At 42.7% G+C, this 24991-nt stretch overlaps 2 protein-coding genes across 3 annotated transcripts in view; both read right to left on the bottom strand.

Annotated features, from left to right (window-relative positions):
- Window positions 1-1768: 1768 nt before the first annotated feature.
- LOC147150630 (uncharacterized) lies at window positions 1769-2647 on the bottom strand. Its single transcript, XM_086024704.1, has 2 exons — window positions 2480-2647; window positions 1769-2395 (listed from the first exon to the last, which is right to left on the bottom strand). The coding sequence occupies exons 1-2, from the start codon at window positions 2517-2519 to the stop codon at window positions 1884-1886; spliced, it is 552 nt and encodes a 183-aa protein (XP_085880830.1). The 5' UTR covers window positions 2520-2647; the 3' UTR covers window positions 1769-1883.
- Window positions 2648-17053: 14406 nt separating this feature from the next.
- Window positions 17054-24991, bottom strand: part of efl1 (elongation factor like GTPase 1) — a 105795-nt gene continuing 97857 nt past the window's right edge. For both annotated transcript variants that reach the window (XM_086025846.1, XM_086025847.1), the window contains 3 exons: window positions 19677-20194; window positions 19405-19589; window positions 17054-18106 (listed from right to left, as the gene is read on the bottom strand). In XM_086025846.1, coding sequence (XP_085881972.1) covers window positions 17918-18106; window positions 19405-19589; window positions 19677-20194 — 892 coding nt within the window. In that variant the 3' untranslated portion in view covers window positions 17054-17917. The remainder of the gene's footprint in view (window positions 18107-19404; window positions 19590-19676; window positions 20195-24991) is intronic.

The raw sequence follows: 24991 nt of genomic DNA, 5'->3' as shown, positions 1-24991 counted from the left end.
GTTGAAGGAAGGAATAAATTACCTTATGTTAACTTCTTCATGTAGGCCACTGGGAGTCTGTCAAATAAGTTACGTTGGCCTTTGAATTGTCTGTTTTTATTGTACCGTTCGACCGTTGTAATGTTCGATTGCTAGATTTTATATATGTGTATTATGCTCAGCAGAATTCAAGTGGTCTGGCAAGGCTAATTGAACATAATAGACAATATGGACCACATAAATGTCAGTACACCTGTGTTTTTTTTTCTCTAGATGTGTGTGACGATTTGGACTGTTCCTAAATAGCAGCATTTTGCCCTTAAAATTTGTGACAGTGCAAGTAAAAAAAATCCTCTACTCATGCATGTGTAACCTGTATTTTTTTTTTCATTATTGTTGTTGATTATTCTTTACTGCACTGCTTTCTAACACCTTCTGCAAACTTGAGTCTTTTATCATTAATATAGTGAAAATGAGTAGAAATGTGAATATTGCTGGGATCGAGCAGAACTATTGTGCCTCCAAATTCTCCAAACTCCAAAAAGGAGATAAAAAGCCTTTAACATTGCATCAGCAAAGAGAGCAAGTGTGGACTGATCAGTAGTACAGATAAGTGGAGGTTTTCAATCCAAGTCCAGCAATATTTACTTACTGTGCAGTAAACATCAGTGGCCTTTATATATATATATATATATATATATATATATATATATATATATATTCGTTACACGCCTAATATATGGGGTATATGTATATATATATATATATATATTGGGAGTGTAACGGTACACGTGGGTGTATTAATACGTTTCGGTATGGCATGTTCGGTTCGGTCCACGCTGCGGACCGTTTCTGATCAGTTTTTATTATTAGTGCGAGCTTACGCATGGACACTAGTGACTGTTGCTCGCGGGAGAGGAAGGTGACGGCACAAAAGTGAGAGCCAGAAAAGAGCCAAAGCTCGAAGGTCCCCGCGTACACTGCGGTCTCTTGTTTGGGAACATTCTGGCTTTCCTGTTCCCCATCGCCGAACAATTTAAATAGAAGGGTTGTTTGTAGAGGTGAGCATTCCGTCCGACCGACGGACCGGTCCGTTTTGCTGATGTGAGACGATAGACGGGAAACTTTAAAAAATACCAAGCATTGATAGAAGTGGATGTTCGTTCATCTGTAGAATCATAACTAACCTGGTCAAGTCCAAATGGATTGATGAGAGACGGAAACGCGACTCAGACTGCTGTAAATCTCCAGCAGGTGGTGGTATGCACCAAAGAGAGAATCATTAGTTTCTCAGGCTAGATCCATTATCCACACCGTTTATCTAAGAATTAATATAGTACCAGTAGCTTTGAATACAGAGAGTTTTACAGAAAAGTTATTGTGAGTTAATTTTTACATTTCTATTTTTATTTTTTGGGAGGTTAGGAGGTTGTGAAATAGTATTTTTCAGGCCCACACTCCATTTCACAAGGTGGCAATAATGCACCAAAAGTTGTTTGCGAACCGCTAAACGACAGAAAAAGAAGATGAATTTGAAGGAAAAAAAACATGAATTTATTGTAATTTATGCTTTATTTCCATTTGCAAGGACTAGAAGCATTTTAATCCACCAGTACCTTTGGCAACAATGTGACATGGGATTCTGGTTAAATTAAGAAAAACTTTACCATTATAATCTAAATAGTTCAGATAATGGATGGATGGATTTTTCATCTGTTGGACCTTTTTTTTCCAGATAGACGATAGACGGACTGGCGGACCTTTGATGTTTACTAAAATACATGACGGACTGACTGACAGATGATTACAGTTTGGCCCGACGTACAACATAGCTGACTTTCTGAGGCATTTTATTAGCCACTTCTGAACCGTATAACAAAAACATTCACTGAATAATGCCATCATTATGGTTTGTGCTGTCCCTCATCTTCACAGGATTTATTGTATTCTCCACGGGGTGATTCTTTTTCAGCAAAATGTTTGCAGTAATCCCAATCAACTTTAGCACCAGCATTGCAGTCTGGATGCACATCCATGCAATCCACCAAACTGCTGCCAGTGCTATCAAAGTCATCCGTATCAGAGTTGCAGTCTGACTCACTGTCAAGAAACTCATCCCACCATCTCATTTTATTGTTGTCACATTCTTCATCTTTGTCATCCTCACTGCTGGATCCTCCATTTAGGTCCTCCAATGGGACTTCCACATTGTCTTCCATGTCAACAACATTGTTGTTACTCGTGTTGACAGGCTGGATTGTGAGTTGTTGCAAAAGATGCCTCCTGCCACCAAAACTATCCACTAATCCAACATCCACCAGAAATTCAATGGGCTCCAAACCTGCATTCAAAACTGGATTGACTGGCAGAGCGTCTCCATTCACGATTAACCTTGGGTATAGGTTAAACTGTGGTCCTGCAATGTCACATTGTGCTTAGTCGTAATATACGTTACAAGTAGTGTCTCATATCTTGAGAGAAAAAGAAACATATGACTCACCCTCAGCAACATTGTTGCTTCTGTCGCCTCTTCCATCCATTTTTACTACAAGAATATGTAAAAAGTTTAAATGTATAATTCCTGAATGTATGTCAAATGACGCAATAGCAGGGTGGCAGTAAATTCAGCAATACATCCTGAAGACTTCTTTTCTTGATGAGATTAGAATCACATAATTTCTATTTTCCAGTTCAGCAAACCAGAAATGCAGTAAACCAGAAATGCCTTGTATCATCTTGCAAAGTAACAGCATATATCTGGCTTGCTCTCATCAGAGAGTGATCTGTATAACTAAAGATTTCCTGTTGCAAAAGCAGGAAAAACAGTTTCCTCACATGATGTATTTGCACATATTGCATCATGCCTTGAATTTTGATTGGTCTAGATCAAGTGTTTTCATAGTCTTTCAATATTATGTCATTACCCATTGTTCTTTAATGATGTCATTTATCATAGGCACAAGTTCTTTGATCTGTCTATGTTGCTGCGATGTCATCATTTTGTTACGGCTTTTGGATTTATTGAATTAGAATGAACAGCCAAGTAAGGATACATACAAGCAGATGTATAATATAGGTATTTTCAAGGACCCAAAAATATCACTCACCATTAGCTATAGCTATAGCTTCAACAAACCATGGCCATTTGGTAGACTGCAACAAGTTTTATGACAGTAATGATACAGTACAGTTGGGGCATGTTATTCTATTCCTGAATAGCAGTCATTTGCAAACAGTTGTTGTCTGCGCATTCTCTCTTCTCTCTTTGGCTCCATCGATCTCGAAAGATCATGGCGGGGGGTTTGTGTCTTGGGTCTTCGTTAAGGGAGCTGCACCGTCGGGCGTGGCTGTACAGGCCGATACGGGATCTGCAGGTACCGCCGCAGCTGCTGCAGATAAATTCTTTGCGATGTAGTGGGGGTCTTGACAGTCTCCGCTCCCCCAAGCGAGTGACTCTTCTCTGCTCTGCAGTTCGGATGACATCCCGATTGATACTGTGATGAATAGACAACTGACCTCCACCTTGATAAATCACAATCTGTGCGGGTTATGCAGCTGAAAAATGCATGTTCTGATTAAATGTAATGGCACATATTAACACCAGATCGAAATAGATCACATGCAAACAGTTGACCATGAATCTTCAGTCAGAATTATTTCTATTGGAATGACAAAAAGTCTCCATGTGAACCTGGCAGATCCGTCCCCAGACCACAGCATTAATAGCGGACAGGCAGTGAGTGAATATTTTTTGCACAATTTAGCAAGGGGATACACAGTAAATTTCAAAGAGTACATTTTACTCTAAAAACACCATATTTGGTCCCAGTATAAACAGAGTAAAATTTACACTTGGAAGAGAATAGTATTCAGATTAAATTTTATACAGAAAAACATTTGGAGAGTTATTTACTTGAAAAAAACTATTAAAGTTTTTTCACTCAGAAATTCCAAGTAAATTTTACAAGGAAAGTTTTTGTGTCAATTTTACATGCGTTGTATTAGTTTATTTTAAAAAGTCACACAAGGGTAGAGCAACATACCAAAAAACTTCAGGTTGGGAGATGGCCACCCTACCACCTGAACCATTGGGTTCCTAATGTGACTTTTTTAAATCACTGATATCAGGCGGAATACTTGTACCTCCAAAAGGAGGATTTTGGGGGTCTCCTTTTGGAGACACCAGTAATTTACTAACTCACAGTAGGTGTGACATGGCTCATGTGGTAGAGTGGCCATTTCCTAACCTGAAGGATGTTGGTACGTTCCTTAACCCTTTTTTTTTTTTTTTTTAAATAAACTAATAAAATGCAAGTAAAATTGACTCAAAAACTCTCCTTGTAAAATTTACTTTGAATTTCTGAGTGAAAAAACTTCAATAGTTTTTTTTTCCAAGTACTAAATAACGAATGACGGACAATGGACAACGGACGACGGAAGGGTACCCACGCTGCAGACGGATGATGAATAACGGATACTCAATTTTTAGTAAAATGCCCAGCTCTGTGGATTTCTTCATTTATCACACAGTTTTGGTAAGTGCTTCAGACATTGTAATCTTTTGAAAACGAGTGACCTTGTAACTGTGCATGTGTGCTGGACAGGTCGAGTGCGGGAATTGAAAAAAAAAGAAAAATAGGCATTAGTCTGCCGCTACTGTAGGATGTGTTCGGTGCTGCAGTGCTCGTGTGTTTCTCTGAACCAACAAGTGACTTAGTATAGTGTATAGTGTGTTTATTAATCGCGCCGTTGTGTATTTCTGCATGATTTATTTAGCTTCCTCGCCGTGGTCAGGCGCATCTCTTTGAAGTTTGCTGCGTAACTAAATGAGCGTCTCAAACACAACATGCGGATGTAAATAAATTCCTTTCTGAATGTTGGGGCCTAGAGTCGCGCTCAAGTACGGTGCACTTAGTTACATGTTTGGTGCCTCTTTGGCACGTTAGGTCTAGCAGAGTGCACTTTGTATGCGTGACGCCTTTGCACGACATCCGCGACTATAGTCAGTCTTTAGTTTTAATGTAGTGTTGTCCACATTAATTTTAAGGATTTACACTGGCCGAAGCGGGCATTATGGACCATTGATTCTGGTCAGAGAATCAGGAGATAGGAGATTGGAAGTTCTTGAATGCTTTAATTGGTGTCAGGTTGCATCATTCTGAGTATATTTTGTGTGTATGTGTGTGTGGTCTGAAACAGAAAGAAATAAGAAAGAGCTTGAATAAAAGTGAACTCAAACCCAAAAGAGACAATAATACTTTTACATTAGAACAACAGCTATGAGGGCTGTAATTCTGTCCGTCGCACTGTCGCAGTACTGTCCGCCACATTGGCGCAGCACTGTTCTATTTTTAGCATCACCAATTCTCGTAACTCCCAACGTCACAAACGCGGCAACTGTCACGGCGCAAATCACGCGAACCACGAAATAAAACATCCATCCATCCATTATCTGTACCGCTTCTCCTCACAAGGGGCGTGCTGGAGCTTATCCCAGCTGTCTTTGGGCAGTAGGCGGGGGACACCCTGAACTGGTTGCCAGCCAATCGCAGGGCACACAGAGACAAACATCCGCACTCACAATCACACCTAGGGCCAATTTAGAGTATCCAATCAACTTACCATGCATGTTTTTGGAATGTGGGAGGAAACCGGAGTGCCCGGAGAAAACCCACGCAGGCACGGGGAGAACATGCAAACTCCACACAGGGAGGCCGGAGCCGGGATCGAACCAGCGACCTCTGAACTGTGAGGCGGACGTGCTAACCAGTCGACCACCGTGCCGCCCGAAATAAAACATATTTAACATATTTTCTAAACAGGTAGGCAATATTTCACATAAACAGAGTACCTACTTCCTATCAATTGACACACACCAAGAACGATGTCAAGAGCAAAGAAAAGGAAATGTGTGAGGAAAAGGAAGTCCCACCGTTAAAGAGACACAGAAGGAACGCACCAAAGCAGAACTAAACCTTGGTTCCCCCCAGTCTTTCTGACACTAGTTATGTTTATTTGAGGTAGTTTCACCTATCATTTGCCATTTGAGTTCTTTGGAACCCCCTAAACTCGGATGTTACATTGGTGGCAGTGGTAACTGGATTGTTTTTTTGCTTCGTACTTTGTTGACCTTTTGGAACAATTTGAACTTTTTTGCCATAACGGCGGAGATGTTTTCCCGGGGGAAAATGGAGAATGCGTCGGATGTGGAAGACGGGGTTTGCCAATATCCTTCGATGTGGAACAGTTCTGTGAGTGACTTTAAAGTTAAAGTCGAGTTGCCATCGCCGTTTAGCGGGGATAGTCGGAGGCCGTTCGCTACGTGGATTAAGCAGTTTGAAGCCGCGGTGTGCGCACAGACGACGGGAGCGCGAGGCGCGAGCTACAGAGAGACTCTTGTCAATATTTTCCCACCAGAATGGATTGGGCTGCTTTCCTGCTATGGGACAGTTTCCCCGCAGATGTACAATGTGACTGTGAATGCATGAAAGAGAAGCTGCATGTGGCATTTGGACAGAAGCAGTTTCTGTTGTATTTTCAGATGTGCATTTTGGCACGTCCTCGCCAGGTGGATGAGAGTTTGGAGGTTTATGCTGCTGACATCTCCAGACTTGTGGCGGAGGCGTTTCCTAGTTATGCCAAGCCTGCAATAGAGGGGCAGAAGTTTCTGCGTTTCCTGGCGGGCCTCGATCCTGCTCTCCAAGCCAAATGCCACGAGCTGGGGCGACAGACATCGAGGAGGCAATGACCATTGCTAGCCGCTGTGAGCGTGCCAGGTATGCACTGAAGACCTGCCCGCTTGGTGGGCCCTCACCTTTCCCACATCCTACCGGGGTGGCTAAGCTTGGGTCGCCGTGGGTCCCAGGTTGGCATGACTGACGGAGGGTCTCATCCGTGTGGTGGAGAGCCTCACCAGGAAGATGGACAACCTACAGACGGAAGTCAGGGAGCTGAGAACATGCCGGCATGGGAGTTAGAGTGGCCGGAGTGGCTCACCCTTACTATGAGAGTATCTGCAGGACCCGGGGGCACGTGGAGGACAGCGCCTGTCGCTGTGACTGCGGAGAGTATGGCTGCAGGTCGACCGGCGGCGACTTCAGGAGGGACAAGAGTGCGAGGGGCCGTTCTCCACAACGTGAGCCGCAGGGAGGATACGGCATCTTGAGGATGGTCCCCAAGAGAGCGAGAAGACCGGGACGCAGGCTCTGTTCTTTCATCGTGCCAGCAGGACGACGACGGTTCACGGGGGCCGCACACAGCAGAGGAGAGACAGCCGAGGTGCGATGTGAGATCCTTCTCCATCACCACGCGGTCAGGAGTCGGGAAACTGCCATAGTGACCCGGATGCCAGTTATGCCAACGCAGGGTCAAAAGAACTGCACGGGGGAAGGGGCCCCTGCCTCCCCAGTGGACTCGTGCACCGTGGGTGAGTCCACACAGAAGGTTCTGTTGGGTTTTGATTTCATGTTACAGACTAGTGTTGTTTTGAATGTGGGTTGTGGTCTGCTACATGTCGGTGATGTGCATATTCCTCTTATGCATGCCACTGATTTCATACCCGACTGTTGTAATATTTCGGTGTCCTTTGATATAACACTGTTCTATCCCTGCAGAGAAATGCTGGTCCCTGTTAAAGTGGGCCTCCCACCCAGCACCATGCCTCTCATGAGGCCCTATCTGGGCTGTGTCGAGCTGGAGTTCTGGGACACCCTGGGACTGGTCGTTGCACGAACGGTGGCACCAGTAGAGAAGGGGTGCACGGTGGCAAGGGTGCTCAACCTGACTGCAGAGGAGCTGAAATTGCACTCTGGAAACCGTCTAGGAGTGGTCCATCACATTGATGAAGGCGATTTATTCGCCCTAACTGAAGGCTCTGCGCCCCCACAGGTGGCTGCTACACAATCAGAGGTCCCGGACGGCATGTTGTCTGCTGAGCAGAAGCGACAACTGAAGGATTTGTTGGAGAAGCACAAAAAAGCAAACATCACAAAACGATTAACCTTTCCATGTGTGACCAAAAAGTGCAAGAAATTAGCAGCCTACATTAAGCTGAGGTGCACTTGTCAGATACGTCGTTTCATGTCATAAGTCACCAAGATACTCACACATTGTGTTCCGAGAAGCTTTTTTCGTTAGCTCATGAGCTCAATTACTCATAGGTTGTTATAGATTTAAAGTGTTAGCTTGACTTACTTTTTCTCAGAGGTCCACCCCTGCGCCGCCTATCTGAAAATGAGCTGCATTAAATGGCCATACTGGGCTGAAGGGACGTCCTAGCTGGAAGTCCGGTGATGTTAAATTTTTGACATTTCGACAAGCCAACCCGGAGGTTGTATTTATCCAAAATTGACACACACCGGCCGGCCCACTCGCCTGGCAAGGCCGCTGTATCTCTGGCTGGACAGAATTTAAAGCATTCGCCACAACGAGACCTCCTCTGTAGCAAACACGGCGCTCCTCACTGGCTGACCGGTGGCGGCGTGGATCTAACTCCTACTCGAGCGGGCAGCTCGTCCGAGACACGAACCCTCATGTATGGACGCTACGAAATAGATCTCCTTCTGCTAACTTTGACTGTTAGCAATCGAAAGCTAATTCTGATATGAATTGCTGCGGGAGCAGGCGGGAGCCAACAGCCATGTCTACTTGGCTGCTATGAGAAAATACGTTTGCATCGCTAAATGTCCGAAAACTACAATCAATTGTCACTAAAATTCATATGCACATTACTGGTCTTGTCCATCCTAACCGGTAAAAAAAAAAAGAGAAAAAACGATCATCACAGTATGGTTGATTTTGTGGAGGTCATAGTGTGTTTTCCTCATAGCAGCTCACATTTGATGTTAATAAAAACTAAATATTGTGCCACCCGCTTTTATATTTTCACAGTTTGAAATGGAAGTAGGAATGTGCAAATGAATTTGAGTGTCAATTAATCACTTTCAGCCACTAGGTGACAATAGAGCGTGACTAACCAAAACAAGGAACAACATGGATCAAGCCTCAATCCCTGTGATGACGTTGACAGCCTGAGATGGAGAACAAAAAAAAAAATCACGCCCCAAAAGTGGGCGTGCCAATTTGCGGCTTTAGTCATCACAAAAAGCCCTGGCGTTATTCTGCAGCAGCTGCTCCTCCATCCTCTTCCTGTAGGACCTTTTCCCCTCTCTGATCCTCCTCTTCAGCTGGCGCTGCACAGTCTTCCGCTCTTCTATGTTGCCTGACGCAAAAGCCCTCCTCTTCTCCTTCAGGAGAGCTTTTATGTCTGGTGTGATCCAGGGTTTGTTGGAAAAACACCTTACTGTCCTGGTGGGTATGGTGTTCTCCATGCAGAAATTTATATAGTCTGTAACAGTGTCCGTTAGACTACTAATGTCTTCCCCGTGAGCATCGCTGAATACTTCCCACACAGTTGTGCTGAAGCAGTCCTTTAAAGCCTCCTCGGCCTCTCCAGACCATCTCTGAACCGTGAGGGTCACAGCTGGCTGCCTCCGGACCAGAGGTTTGTACACAGACTGGAGAGCCACCAGGTTGTGATCAGCTTTGCCCAGCGGGGGGAGGGTCAGTGATGTGTATGCCTCCTTGGTGTTGGCATAGAAAAGGTCCAGTGTTTTATTGTCTCTGGTGTGGCAGGTGACATACTGTGTGAATGAAGGCAGAGAGGAGGAAGGGGAGGCATGATTGAAGTCACCAGAGATGAGTATCAGGGCATTTGGGTGCTGTGTTTGTAGCCTGCTCACTGCTGCAGTCAAGACATCACAGGCTGTGTCGCCGCTGGCAGCTGGTGGGACGTGGACGGTCACCGCGATCACATGACTAAACTCTCGTGGGATGTAGAATGGCCTCATGCCAACAGCTAGCAGCTCAATATCCCTGCTGCAAAGCTGCTCCTTAATCGTGATGTGCCCAGGATTACACCATCTATCGTTCACAAACACAGCCAGCCCTCCTCCTTTCCTCTTTCCACTCTCCTGCGTCCTGTCCGCGCGTATGATTTGGAAGCCGTCCAATTCTACGACCGCGTTCGGCATTAGCGCTGTTAGCCACGACTCCGTGAATAGCATCAGACTAGCCTCCCGGAAGTCCCTCTGATGCCGGGTAAGCGCCGCTAGCTCGTCCATCTTGTTGGGGAGCGATCTAACATTTCCCATGATAACAGACGGGAGGACGGGATGGTATTGTCTCCTCCTTTCCCGGCATTTAACCCTGCACGAGATCCCCGTCTCTTCCTCCTCAGCTCACGGGGGATATCGGGTCTCGCCCCAGGAGCCGGCGCAGGGTTAGCACGGAGTGCTAACAGCTGATTCCGGCTGTAAACAATGGGGGCTCGGCTCCGAGCCAAGTCGCCGGACACGATCGCGCAAAAAATAGCCATCAGCAGCAGCAAGAATACCGCAGTTTGGGTGTCCATTGCTACGCAAGTTACGACTATCAACTATGAAAAAGGTATGAGGTAGAGTAATATTAAGGAACAAAAACACACAAAAAGGCTCACCGATGAGCCGGAGCTACTGTAGCTGGCTGCCACTCGCGCGGCGCCGGAAACTATGGAAGTTGAAAAGGCACGCATCAAGGCAACGCTCAACGCTCTGAAGCAAGAGGGTGAGGCTGAAGCAGCGCTCGCTGCATCTGAGGTCTTGGAGGCTGCAGCTTAAGAGATACTTCAACCCAGCCAACTCATGAGCCCAGGCACAACACCTTCTATTAGACGTGCACGAGAATTAGTGGACACACATTTTCACAATGAACAAGACTCTGAAGAGGAAGACAAGGTTGACACGGAGCAGCAAGTTAGTTCCAGCCAACCCAGATCCAAGTGAACCACTCCCTGCAGTACGTCCATGTGAGCATCGTGCTGACCCTGCACTCGACGAACCAAATCGACGCTCATGGAATGATGTTGACTCACGCAGGTGTGACAAGGGTGGTAACGCCAATTGGGCAATACCTCCTAGTTTGGACCATGAGTGAGGCAGCACTTGACAACACACACGTGTAGTTCACAACACAATCTTTATGGGCTGGCCATAGCAATTTTGACCAGCCACTTAAAATCATAAATAGAATAAAACCAATAAAACACGCTCTAAGACATTCGCATGCAATAGTCTCTAAAAGATGGGTTGGGGGTGATTGGCATCCTCCGAACGCGCGTTGTCTGCAGCTTGAACACAGCAAACTCTTGGTCCTTCGCCCCCGTCCTGCGTGGGTGTCACGCCGTCAGCATCACAGCCTTGCCTGTCCAGAGATGGTAAGGGAACCGGCGAGCCATCTCTTTGCACGACCACACTTTCTGTCTTGATTTCTCACGGCACCAACTTGTAGTTGCTGTAGTTGGAACTTTTAACTAGTTCTGATTTTAATAAGTCCCCACAGAGACCAACAGACGCTCTCTGTGAGGACTTTGCAGACCACTTCAGAAGTAAAATCGATGACATAAGATCCAGTCTTTTAGCCCGTCAAAACACAAGTTTTAATAAACCCGGACAATCCTATTTACATGAGGAAACACTGGAAAGTTTTGCCCTGGTTGATGCAAGGACACTTGTTCGAGTTTTCTCCCAGGTAAACCCAACAACCTGCCTTTTGGATCCTATTCCCACATTTCTTTTTAAGACATTTTATGGGTTTTTTGAAGAACAAATTTTAAATATAGTCAATTGCTCTCTTCAGACGGGCGTCTTCCCCGCTGCCTTTAAAACGGCGGTGGTGAGGCCCCTTCTGAAGAAGAGCGGTTCTGACCCGAGCGTTTTTAATAATTACAGACCCGTATCCAACTTACCGTTTTTAAGTAAGATTTTAGAAAAACTGGTTTTCATCCAGTTGAATCATTTTTTAAATACAAATAATATTTTGGAGAAATATCAATCTGGTTTTAGGATGAACCACAGTACGGAGACTGCTCTTTTAAGGATTTTAAATGATTTTAGGTGCACTGCAGACGTGAGAAAACTCAGTCTTGGTGCTACTGGATCTAAGCGCTGCTTTTGATACAGTAGATCACCAAATTTTATTAAATAGACTTAAAAATCTAGTGGGCATCTCTGGTACTGTTTTTGACTGGTTTTATTCCTATCTCACAGACCGATATTTCTTTGTAAGTATGGATACTTGTTCCTCCAAAACCCATGAAATTAAATGTGGGGTTCCTCAAGGTTCGATTTTAGGCCCCCTACTTTTTAATCTTTATATGCTTCCCCTTGGGGATGTCATCAGGGGACACGGCATCAGCTTTCACAGCTATGCTGATGACACGCAGCTGTATATTGCCGTGTCTCCTGATGACACAGGACCCATTGATACCCTTTTAAATTGCATTTTAGTCAATCAGACTGAGGTTTTAGTTATCGGTCCCGAAGGTCAGAGAGAGAAGCTTTTACCAAAACTACACATTTTGAATCCCTCACATTGTGTGAAGAACCTTAGCGTCATTTTTGACTCTGAGCTCAGTTTTATTCCTCATATTAAAAATGTAACCAAGATTGGTTTTTATCACCTTAAGAATATCGCCAGAGTCCGCCCGTTTCTCTCCCAGGCTAACATGGAAGTGCCGATGCATGCTTTTATTTCCTGTCGTTTAGATTACTGTAATGCACTGCTCTCTGGCCTCCCGAAAAAGAGCATTTCACCACTGCAACTACTGCAGAATTCAGCCGCTCGGTTGCTGACGAGAACCAGAGGGCGGGAGCACATTACGCCAGTTTTGAAATTGCTGCATTGGCTCCCTGTGTGTTTCAGGATCGATTTTAAAGTACTTTTATTAGTTTATAAATGTGTTAATGGTTTTGGGCCATCTTATTTATCTGATTTGCTTTTATCATACCAGCCCTCGCGGATCCTGAGGTCCTCTGGCGCCGGCCTTTTATTTATTCCAAGGGTGAGGACCAAAATGCATGGCGAGGCTGCATTCAGCTGTTTTGGTCCTCACCTTTGGAATAGCCTGCCAGAGGACGTCAGGTCTGCAGAGACTGTTGATATTTTTAAGAGGAAGCTCAAGACACACCTTTTTAGTTTGGCTTTCAACAACTTTTAAATAATTTATCTTTTCTTTTGATTGAAGATAATTCTATGTTTTGCTTTGAATGTTTTAAAGCACTTTGAGTTGCATTTTTATGTATGAAAAGTGCTATATAAATAAAATGTGATTCATTGATTGATTGATTGATTGATTGATTGATTGATAGTGTGTGGGGACTCACAGATTTGTGGCAGAAGCTCCAGCTTGTGTTTTCGTGCATTTTCAATGATTACCCGATGAAAACATTATGTGACCGTGAATATCTAAAATTGGACTTTAGAGTGTTAACAGCCCTAATCCACCAGGTGACGCTAAAGGACAACTAATGATTTTGCTTCGAGATGACGTATGTGCTCGTGGCATGAGTTTGCATGACCTGATTTTTTCCGGGTCACCTTTATTTGAGAAAAGACAGTTGTGTGCGTGCATGCGTGCACGTACAGGAATATGCACTCACGTACACGCGCCTCAGCCGTGCGTGCGTGTGCAAGTGAATACGTGCGCTCATATTGGAAAATGAAAATGCTGTATGCAAATGGGATCTCATTGCTTTCGCTGGTGTATTCGCTGTGGGAGTGGCGCTCCATGCTTAAAAAGCTGCATTGTTATTGACAAGAAACGTACGTGTGCGTGCGTGTGTGTATACGCGAGCGCGTGAGTGTGTGTGTGAGATCCATCCATCCATTATCGATACCGCTTATCCTCACAAGGGTCGCGGGGCGTGCTGGAGCCTATCCCAGCTGTCTCCGGGCAGTAGGCGGGGGACACCCTGAATTGGTTGCCAGCCAATTGCAGGGCACACCATGACAAACATCCGCACTCACAATCACACCTAGGGGCAATTTAGAGAGTCCAATCAACTTACCATATGAATGTGAGGGTGTGCGTGCGTGCACGTGCACATGCACGGACGTTCACACGCACGCGCACCCAAGACTTTCAGGCTGTGTACGTGTGTCCGATTACATCAACCCACAAACTTATTCTGTGCAGTGAGAGTTTGTGAGTCCCATTATAAATCATGATTTTGGATGCACTGTAAACCTGATGTGTTTTCGTGCATTTTTCAATGATTACCGAATGAAACTATTGTGTGAGTTGTGTACTACGCATTAGTGTTGAGAGTGTAAACAGCCCTAATCCTCTAGGTGGCGCCAACATAAGAACCTTCTGATTATGCTGGGGTCATCCCAGTAGTGTTTCTGCTTCCGGGGTGACATTGGCTGCCATTTGCAAAATTTTGCTTTGCTTTTTGCTTTGCCTTTTCAGACGTATGTAACTTCAAGCTTTTGTGACCACGTGTGTGTGTGTGAGCGCGCGTTTGAAGACGTGCAGTCTGCAGTGAGAACGTAAACAAAACGCACTTGTTGACTGAATGGTTCGAGGAATTTTGAAGAAAAAGAAAGCCAAGAATAATTTTTAAATTATATCAACTACAACCACGACAAAGAGACTGTTGTCAGAGTGTGGTGTTATTGTTATAGTGCTTAGTTCTGTAGTTGTTCATTTGATTTACATGAATTCTGTTCTAAATTCTTCAGTTGTGATCTTTTTTTTTTAACCTTTCATGATTCAATTACCTTATATAACATTTCACTTTGATTTATAACATATATTTAAAAAAAAAAATCTAAATATTCATAAATGACTTAGTTCTCATAGCACAATACTGCTTTTATTGTCCATAGAGGGCATCAACAATAAACATATAACAACTATATATGTATATGCATAAGTCTGATCCCCCTGAACATTTTGAGTGGTTGTAAGTAAAAACAAATATTCAGAAATGACCTAGTTATCACATTTCCAAGTGTCACCACGAGGGAGAGAACAATTGGGAAATTGCCCTTGACAAAAAAACAATGGGCATGCAAAAAAAAAAATCTGTTATGACTTTTTGACTTATTCAATGCTCAATTATGTCATATGAAATATTCCAATTTTATTTTTTAGATATATACAGCATAGTTAGTTTTGCTATTAGCATACCACAGCTGCTGTGTCCAGGGAGAGAATAATAAATAAATAAATAAATACTATGTATGAATAGGTCTGGTGCCACTTAACATTTTGAGTGGCTGAAAGTGAAAAAATATTCAGAAATGACTTAGTTATCACACTTCAAAGCGATGTCCATTTTTTGGTCAAAATACCGCGAGAGGGGTAAAAAGGTGGAAATTGCCATTGTCAAAAATAGGGACATTCCCCCCAAAATTTTTTGTTGTGACTTATTCAATGCTCTAATTATGTCATATGAAATATTCCAATTTTATTTTATTTCTTTAGATATAAACAGCATAGTTAGTTTTGCTATTAGCATACCACAGCTGCTGTGTCCATAGAGGGCATAATAAATAAATAAATGAAAACTATATATGTATGGATAGGTCTGGTGCCACTGAACATTTTGAGTGGCTAAAAGTGAAAAAATATTCAGAAATGACTTAGTTATTGGGCGGCACGGTGGGTCGACTGGTTAGCACGTCCGCCTCACAGTTCAGAGGTGGTGGGTTCGATCCCGGCTTCGGCCTCCCTGTGTGGAGTTTGCATATTCTCCCTGTGCCCGCGTGGGTTTTCTCCGGGTACTCCGGTTTCCTCCCACGTTCCAAAAACATGCATGATAAGTTGATTGGACTCTCTAAATTGCCCCTTGGTGTGATTGTGAGCGCGGATGTTTGTCTCTGTGTGCCCTGCGATTGGCTGGCAACCAATTCAGGGTGTCCCCTGCCTACTGCCCGAAGACAGCTGGGATTGGCTCCAGCACGCCCCGCGACCCTTGTGAGTTTTTGGTCAAAATACCGCGAGAGGGGTAAAAACGTCAACATGGCATGAGGGTTAAAGTCTGCTGTGCAGTTGGATAACTAGTTTGAAATGTTCGGATGCAATTTTTGTTTTAGTGGACCGGACTAAAATCCTTGCTTAAAACGTGTCACCCCCCCGCCCCAAAAATGGGAGTCCGGCCGGGCCGGACTGCTCAGCTCTGTCTGTATACTATATATCGTTGTTGTCCTGTGAAAAACACATCTCCATTTTTTTCATTTTTCTTAGTTTACATGAATAGTGTTTCCGCGTTACAGACATCGCATTGTGAGAATTAGTTTACAAAATTGGAGATACATGTTTTTCACAGGACAGCAACGATATACATATACAGTGGCTATGGAAAGCATTCAGACCCCTTGAAATGCTTCACTTTCTGTGTCATTGCAGCCATTTGCCAAAATCAAACCAGTTCATTTTATTTCACATTAAAGTACACTCAGCACCCCATCTTAAACTCCAACAGAAATGTAGAATTGTTTTTATGCAGTACTTATTAAAAACAAGAAATCATATGGTTGTATAAGTATTCAGACCATGAGGCATTTTATTGAGTAGATTCACCCTTTGGAGCTCGTACAGACATGAGTCTTGGGAATGATGCGACAAGTTTTTCACACCTGGATTTGGGGATTCACTGCCATTCATCCTTGCAGAACCTCTCCAGTTATGTCAGGTTGGATGATGAACGGTGGTGGACAGCCATTTTCAGGTCTCTCCAGAGATGCTCAAATGGGTTTAGGTCAGGGCTCTGGTTGGGCCAGTCAAGAACTGTCATAGAGTTGTTCTGAAGCCACTCCTTTGTTATTTTAGCTGTGTGCTCCGGGTCATTGTCCTGTTGAAACGTGAACCTTCGGCCTAGTCTGAGGTCCTGAGCACTCTAGAAGAGGTTTTCCTCCAGGGTATCTCTGTACTTGGCCACATTCATCTTTCCTTCAATTGCAACCAGTCGTCCAACCAGTGTTTCAAGTGGGATTAAATGAAAATCAAATATAAAGCCAATACTGTTACTCAAAACAAGTGCAGAGTCGATCTCACCGCTGTCAGCACTGATCCCTCCGCCCATGCAGAGCGCATTTTGAGCTCCTGACGTCAATGTCGGATTGATTTTTTGCAATGTGACCGCAGTCTGAACCGCCAGGACACTTACCAGATCTAGGACCACATATGAAAGCGGCCAAAACTTTGACTTAATAAAAAGAGAGGATACACGTTTTTGAGACAAATAACACATTTCAGTCAGACACTTTTATTTTCCCAAGCCACGCAGAGCCGCAACATAAGGATGAAAGAGCCGCATGCGACTCCGCAGCCGCGGGTTGCCGACCCCTGGGCTAAACTGTTGTATGAGGCTGAAGAGAAAGGTCAACCTAAGGTTACCCTACTTGAATTAGCCTTCTTAAAGTGAAAGTCAACCCAAACATATTTTTGTTCAAGAATATGTTCCCAGCAGGCCCACTAGTTGAAACACGGCATTCTGATTTATTTTGTGTTTGTGGGATATAAGTTAAGCAGCAAAATGCACTCGTTTTTAGCCATCTTCGGGGGTGGCCATTTTGTCTTCTGTCGACTGAAAATGACATCACAACTGCTCACAACCACCAATCACGGCTGACCTATTTTCTGAATCTGAGTCGTGATCGGTCGTTGTGAGCAGTTGTGATGTCATTTTCAGTCGAGATGGCTAAAAACGAGTGGATTAGCACTTATTCCACAAATACAAAATATTTATCAGAATTCCGTGTTTCAACTAGTGGGCCTGCTGGGAACATATTCTTGAAAAAAATATGTTTAGGGTGACTTCTGCTTTAAGGAAAGGATGACTTCTTGCTCTGAATCCTACAAAAAGTACGAGCCACATTAAATTGCAAAAAAAAAACAAAAAAAACCCCATTTATTTTCTATTCTGTATAAGACATAAGCTTTTACACAAATACTTTAATCAGGTGAAATCCAACATTTGTGGTGTCATGCCTGACTACGGAATGGATATTACATTAAAAGTCTTAGAGTTCAAGTCTGACAGATTTAGCATTTTGGTTCCGGCAAAAATGACTGAGTCTAAATCTGATGGAGCAGAAAGGACATTTTGTCTGTCTATTTGTTTTTGCTTAGAGTTCTTTGTTTTTCTGCATGTTCAACTATCTTTTCCTCCACATAGAGGCCCTTTCGGCGGCGGACAGCATTCATGTATTTGAGTGCCTGGTTTGCGGAGTCTGCCTTTTCTCCAAAGTGCACGTATTCTTCCTCAGTGGTAGGAACCCAATATGGATCGCTGCTGATCACCTGAGGAAGGAAAGGAGATTGGATTGTGTGATTCTACAACCACAATATTGGAGATTAACAGAATGTTATATTATTTTAAAAAAATTAAAAAATCAATATGCTGGCGATTAGCAAATAGAAATAATTTTGGGAATCCTAATTCAGATTCAGACAACTACTTATCCCACAAGGGCGGATTGTAGCTTCCAGTGCACATTCATACTTGCGGTTAGTCTATGAATGAATGAATAGTATACATCAAAGAAACACACTGAACACAGATTACATCCAGCCATCACGGTAACATGCCACAACTGTGCAGAGATATTCTCACTCAAACTTCAGGGTTCTTTTCCCTGGTCGACTATGAGGGTGTTGGAGAGATGACGAGTGGACAGCATGAAGGAACACAACGCCGCGTCTCCAATTAACGTGTTATTTTGATCAAACACACCGCATTTTTGTGTTCATTTTCAACCTGTTTGACTAATTTCAAAAGAAAATGTTTTTTTTTAAATATCCTGAGCGAAAATTGTTACAAGCGTAACGTTAGCTCATACTGCACTTGCTCCCATGGAAATAAACAAGCCACAACTTTGACGGTAGGTCATAAAATTACCAGAGCCCAGCTCTTCGCAGAGGAAACATTATATTAGTAAGGTACAGCAACATTATCATCACTGTAAAGAAGCCACGTATAGGACCCAAGACTAGGTAAAACCAACCAAATGGACTTCTGCGAGTAAGGTCAATGTGACAATGATAACACGACACTGGTGCACATTTTTGTCTGTTTGGTACGCTCCCACACATTCATCACTTTCTTTTTTTATTCATTTTCCTTTTCCGCTCCGTCAACCACGTGCCTAATCAACAATTCACTTTCTTTGTCTGAGGCGAATATGGAAAGGCAGAATGGCAAGCCAACTCAGGTGAGATTTTTTTTTTTATGCGCTGTATACATTTGCCGTGCACAGCAGGTGAGAACAATGCGCGACTGCGTGCGCGTACAGTTTAGAGGGAACATTCACTGCACTTGAGATGTTTTGACAAAATCGATCAAACTAAATAAAAATAAATTACAACTTGAAAAGCTGCTTAAAATGCTTAATGTTTGCTGTAAATATCAGCAAATAATACAGTATATTAAACATAAAAAAATAACTGAAAGCAATAACTAAATATCTGTTTCACCTTTCTTCCGCCACTCAGGCTTCTAATCTAATCACATTTTAGACCAGTGTATGCAGATATCAAGATCAATTCAAGGGGTTCAAATACTTTTCTAGTAACTGTATATGGGATTGCTGATTAATTACCTCCCAGTGACTGAAGACCATTTGTGGACTGGCCAGCCCACTGGTCCTCTTGCGAATTTCATCTGCAAAACCAAAACTCTCTGCTACAGGTAGAACAGCCTTGATGATGAATATATCTGTTCCTTCTTTCATTTCTTCACTGAGGATGCGGCCTTCTCGCTTTCCAAGAACACCATATACTCTGCCTGCAAATGGAGGAAACACAAGGTAAGACAACAACCAAAACATAGTGTAATCATTTCTGAAGAGATCAAGATTGACCAGACTCTTACCCAGAACCTCTGCGGTGGCCATAATTTCACAGGTGTACATCGCAGCCATTAGTCTCTGGGGCTGAGCCTGGAAAGCATGGCGGCATGCCTCCTTCATGGCAGCAATCAGCTGGCCTGACACAGGCCCGTAACAGTCTGCAGAGGTAGTCTCTTGCCAGCGTTTTGCTTGACTTGACTCAGTGGGGGTGGCTTCTAACGCATCAATGCTTTCTGGTGCTTTGCTAGCTTCCGAATGCTCTGGAAATGTGGCACTTTCCTCAGAGCTATGTTGATGTGGTGAGTTAGAAGACTGTACATCCCATCTTTCAATGGAGAAGCAGACCCCCATGAGGGGCTCTTCACACATCGGCCCTGACAGGGTTGCTAACTGGAAGCCGCTGATAATGCTGTTGTCAAACTGTCGTGTAATTTTTGCCTGAGCTCCATCTTTCCCAGATGTATCTTCTTGACATAAACACTGCCACAGAGATGGCCGCTGATATCCCTCCAGCTTGTTTAGCAGAATGTTCGGGCCACACCTGAAGCAAAACACAATTCGCAAGTTCAAACCAACAAATGACTGCACATTTGTCAAATTCAATCAGGCTTTCTTAAAGAGGAAATTTAGGAAAGCAATTTTAATTCTTTACAAATGAACCGTTTCAATTTATTAAAGGGACGGTGGAGCCGGGATGGCCATGTTTTCACTAACAAGTTCATTTTATATATTTTTTAATCAGGAAAATGGAAAGAGTTGTCATTTTCTGTTTTATCAATACATTTGGGAGAAATTAGGAAATAAGTGACTCCATGAATAATGCCTCTTGTTAATGAGGAGAATAGCTGCGCCGCCTACTGTTCTATCCTTGTTTGGTCGGAGTCACTGGAGGGACCGATTACAAACTCTCCATTGGAAATCATTGTACTTTCATTGCTTATAACATCCAAAAACGGTGATAAATTGGCACCAAAATTTATGTGGACATCCTTACTAATGACCACTTCAACATATCAAAAGGATTAACCTCTCCGTGGTTGTGGGAATGTGTGGATGTGCATATTTACTTGGATGAGGAATGGCCACAGTTTTTGACCGACAACACGCCGTGTTAACGTAACAGCCGAAATGGTACGTTTCAATGCGGCCACACTCGCCTGTGCAGTCAACCTCCTTGCTGGTACTTTTTGTTTGCTGAACAGCGACGCTTGCTGGCGGCTGCAAGCGGTGTCGGACAATGCATGCGACTACTTGGGAGGCAACCCCGCGACATGAAGACACAGGCTCATGATCACCTCCACACGCTGCGCGGACAGTAAGGAGCTAATGTTGTGCTAACTCCTTTTGTTTTAAAAGGTCTGAAGCTAGTTGTTGCTATTAGCCGTCCCGTTATCCTACATTTAGCCAGAAACGGAGGGGTTTGGGGGTATAAAGCTCCAATCTGCCTGCCCTGCTGCACGCTGCAAGCCGCCATCTCCCTCCTGGGAGTTGACACGAGTTTAGTGTCACTAAATGTCCGAAATATAAACTAGTCGGGGTTCGTGTGCGCATTCATGCTCTTGTCCGCTTCAGCCTGTGTAAGTGGAGAAGCGATCGCCATGGTATTTTTGATTTTGTGGAGGTGATCATGATGAGATCATGCTTTGTCAATAAATCTAAACTATTGTGCAGAAGACTTTTATACTTTCACAGGTTGAAGTGGACAAGATTAGTAATGTGCATTTGCATTTTGGTGGCGATCGGTCGCCGTTTTAGACAACAGAACTGACAAAGCGAGCAATATTACCACCCTTGGCTCCCTCCCGTGACGCGGACAGCTGGGACCGAAAAACATAACGCCGAAAAGGGGCGGGGAAATTTGTCATAAACCTAATCACAAAAAAATTGCTTAAATCACTACGGAGTCTTTTGAGGTGGGCATTTTAGTACTGATGTAATGCAAACCTATTATACAAGTGCCAATGTTAAGCTCATCCAAGTGTCCCTTAAAGCACAAGTTCACTTTATTCATTTTCTGAAATTGTCACTGCATCTTAGAGTGAATAAAAGGGTTTGACAATGACTAATGAATAACAGTTTCTGACCACTCTGATCAGACCACCACCACAACAGTATTTCCCCCCTGCAAAATTACTCAAAATAATAATAATAAATTTGGTTTTAAGAAAAATGTTGACGTATTGTGGCATTACACCATCTTTTGAATAAATGTAAATGCTTTTTTAAAATGTGTAAGTTAACATGGCTAATACTTTGATGTCACCGTAACAACTTTCTCACCAATTGAAACTGTTATTACATGCATAGTTTATGCATGCATCTCATTTGTAGTTGGTGGATTTGTTGAATCCGAGCTATTGTGACCACCCCAAAGCGTCCTTGAGCAAGATAATGAACCCCTGTTGCTCCCGATGTTGATGAAAAAAAAAAAGGTTTTGAGCATAATAATAAAAAATGGTGTTTTAAGAAAAATGATGACGTGTTGAGGCATTACACCATCTTTTGAATTAATTTTAATGCTTTTTTAAAATAAGTAAGTAAATGAGTAAGTTAACATGTCTAATGCTTTGATGCCACCTTAACAACTTTCTCACCAATTGAAACTGTTATTTCATGCATAGTTTATGCATGCATCTCATTTGTGGTTGGTGGATTCATCAAACCTGAGCTGTTGTAACCACCCCAAAGTGTCCTTCAGCAAGATGATGAACCCCCAGTTGCTCCAGATGTTGTGTCATCACTCATCAGTTAGTGAAGAAAAAGGTTTTGAGCACCTTGAATGTAGAAAAGTTTACCACTGATCATGAACTGCCTCTCAGAGCTGCTGCTTGGATGTATACTCCTTCATAGAGCTTTCGTTTGAACCCTTGTGCTCTCCTCAAATACTGTATACTACCCTCTGAAATATACACATACATGCCAACTGCTATAAAAAGCTACAATTCTTTCAGCTTTTTTTGTCACGAAGGAATTTAGACGCACTCAAACCTACCAAATATTGAGTTTTTAACCCCTTTTTAATACTAATTTCATCATTTCAATTATTGAGTTTTTATTACAACCAAGAAAAAGTAAATTATTATTCCATGTACACATGGACAAAATATTTGGTACCCCTCTTGTAGTGGCAAAATTTATCTTTAAGCCATTGAGGGTAACTAGACGTGGGGTGGTTGGACGCGCTTGATCACACCGACAAGTCCTTTGATGAAAGTGAAATGTTGGCGAACTAAATATGGTCAAACAACTGTATTGCTCCCTCTGTCTAATTGCACAGCTGCAAAGTGATTACTGTACTTCCAACTTAAACAGGTTTGAAAACCAATACAATGATGACACCTAACGGTCAACTTGGTGAATTACATAAATGTACATGAAAGGGCTCATACGCCTCTGTTAACCCACAGTGGTCACAGAAATAACTTGAATCTGACAAAAGTAATAATACATACAAACTGAATGAAAATGAATCAATGAAAATTATATAGATTTTTAATTGTGGTTCAACAGAATTATTTTTAAAAAGAAACTCATGAAACAGGCCTGAATAAAAATGATGGGATGCCTAGAAAAGAAAATAACGTGACCATAGGGACATGTTCAATCAAGGTGTGTCCTCTAATTAACATCAGTGGTGTCGTCAAACTTATAATCAGTCAGTTGGCCTATTCAAAGAGTGAAAGTACTAGTCACCGTGCTATTTGGTCACATAGTATGTACCATACTAAACATGGACAAGAGGAAGCAAGGAGAGAGTTGTTTGAGGAAATTAGGAAGAAAATTATAGACAAACATGTTAAAGGTAAAGGCTTTAAGAGCTATCTCCAAGCAGCTTGATGTTCCTGTGACTACAGTTGCACATACTATTCAGAAATATACGATGGATGAAACTCACAAGAGGAATATTGATGACAAACTGAAAAGTCGGATTATACAAATTGTAACAAAAGAGACCGGAACAAGCTCCAAAGAAATTAAAGATGAAGTCCAACGTCTGACGTGGGGCAGACGTTTTTGACCCCTGCATTATAGAAACAGGACAGATGGATTCACACATTCCGCATTATAGAAACAGGACAGATGGATTCACACATTTCGCAGTCTAAACCAGGGGTCAGAAAACTTTCACACTCAAAAGCCATTTAGACACGGTTTCCATGGAAAAGAAAGCACTGGGAGCCACAGATGTGTTAGTCACAAAATAAGTGTTTTGTTGAGACATAGATATATATGTTTATTTCCATGAAAGAGTCACTTTTGGATTTTTGTAATTGTTGTACAGTGGTACCTCTACTTACGAACGTCTCTTCATAGGAAATTTTCAAGTTACGAAACGCATCAACAGGTAAATATTGCCTCTTGTTACGAAAGAAATTTCAGGATACGAAAGGTTAAAGTATGGGCTGCTACTCGCAGATCCAGAGTTTCCTGGACGGAACATATTCATAGTTGCTCTGCCATTGGCTATTACCTAGTATTTTCCTGGCTTCCCATTGGCTAAGAGGGACCTCTAGCGTATGTGTCTATGTGTGTAGATAAACAGGTAGATAGATATATATGTGATAGATGTGTCTATGCGGCGTCCTCGTCATTCGCCCCTCGGGCCATGATGTGTTCCGATAGTTTTACGTGAATTAGAAACGAGGAAAAGAAAAAATAGTTTTTTTGTCCATACAAACAAAACAAGAGATAATAGAGATGTATGAAAAAGGGATGCGTTTGGTTGAACTCGCCAAAGAATATGACGGTAATGTATCGACGGTCTCCACGTTATTAAATCAGTTCATTTACAAAACGCCAGGCAAAAACCACTTCTGAGAGAGGACGTGAACCAAAGAGGGCAAAAAGCAATGAGGACAGCAATTAAAAGGTAAACGGCCATCCTTTTTATTCTTTACGCTAGTCTTTGTTTTTTACATTATGCACAACTCTCATTCATTGTGCAATAATCTAATTGTAACATGTATTTGTTATATGTTTTGATGCATTTTTATACTTTATAAAACATTTATGTCTGAATATTGGGGGGCTTGGAATGTATTAGGGCATTTACATGGAAAACACATCTCTACTTACAAAATGTTCTACTTCAGAAATTTCTTCCAGAACCAATTAATTTCGTAAGTAGAGGTACCACTGTATTTCATTCTGTGTAATTCATATTCAGAAATTATTACAGTATGTTGGTTTGCATGGTGGACACTGGATTGACCTGTAGCGATCGCGATGTATTGCGGAAGTGAAGCTAATAATCCAAGTCAATGGAGAAAGAGCAACAGGTGTCCCGCGATGCTGATTTATGTGTATTATTTTTCATACATCCAGGTCAGTTCTTTTT

The sequence above is a fragment of the Filicampus tigris genome, chromosome 3 (genome assembly GCF_054856515.1).
Source record: "Filicampus tigris isolate MCC_2025a chromosome 3, RoL_Ftig_1.0, whole genome shotgun sequence".
NCBI lineage: Eukaryota > Metazoa > Chordata > Actinopteri > Syngnathiformes > Syngnathidae > Filicampus > Filicampus tigris.
Note: the sequence above shows the minus strand (reverse complement) of the source record. Positions and strands in the feature narration are given on the sequence as shown.

What these genes read in the sequence shown, in the direction of transcription:
- LOC147150630 (XM_086024704.1), bottom strand. Translation starts at nt 2,519, where the DNA reads ATGGATGGAAGAGGCGACAGAAGCAACAATGTTGCTGAGG. An exon ending in AAGCAACAATGTTGCTGAGG is followed by an intron (nt 2,396 to 2,479) that starts GTGAGTCATATG and finishes GTGACATTGCAG; the next exon opens with GACCACAGTTTAACCTATAC.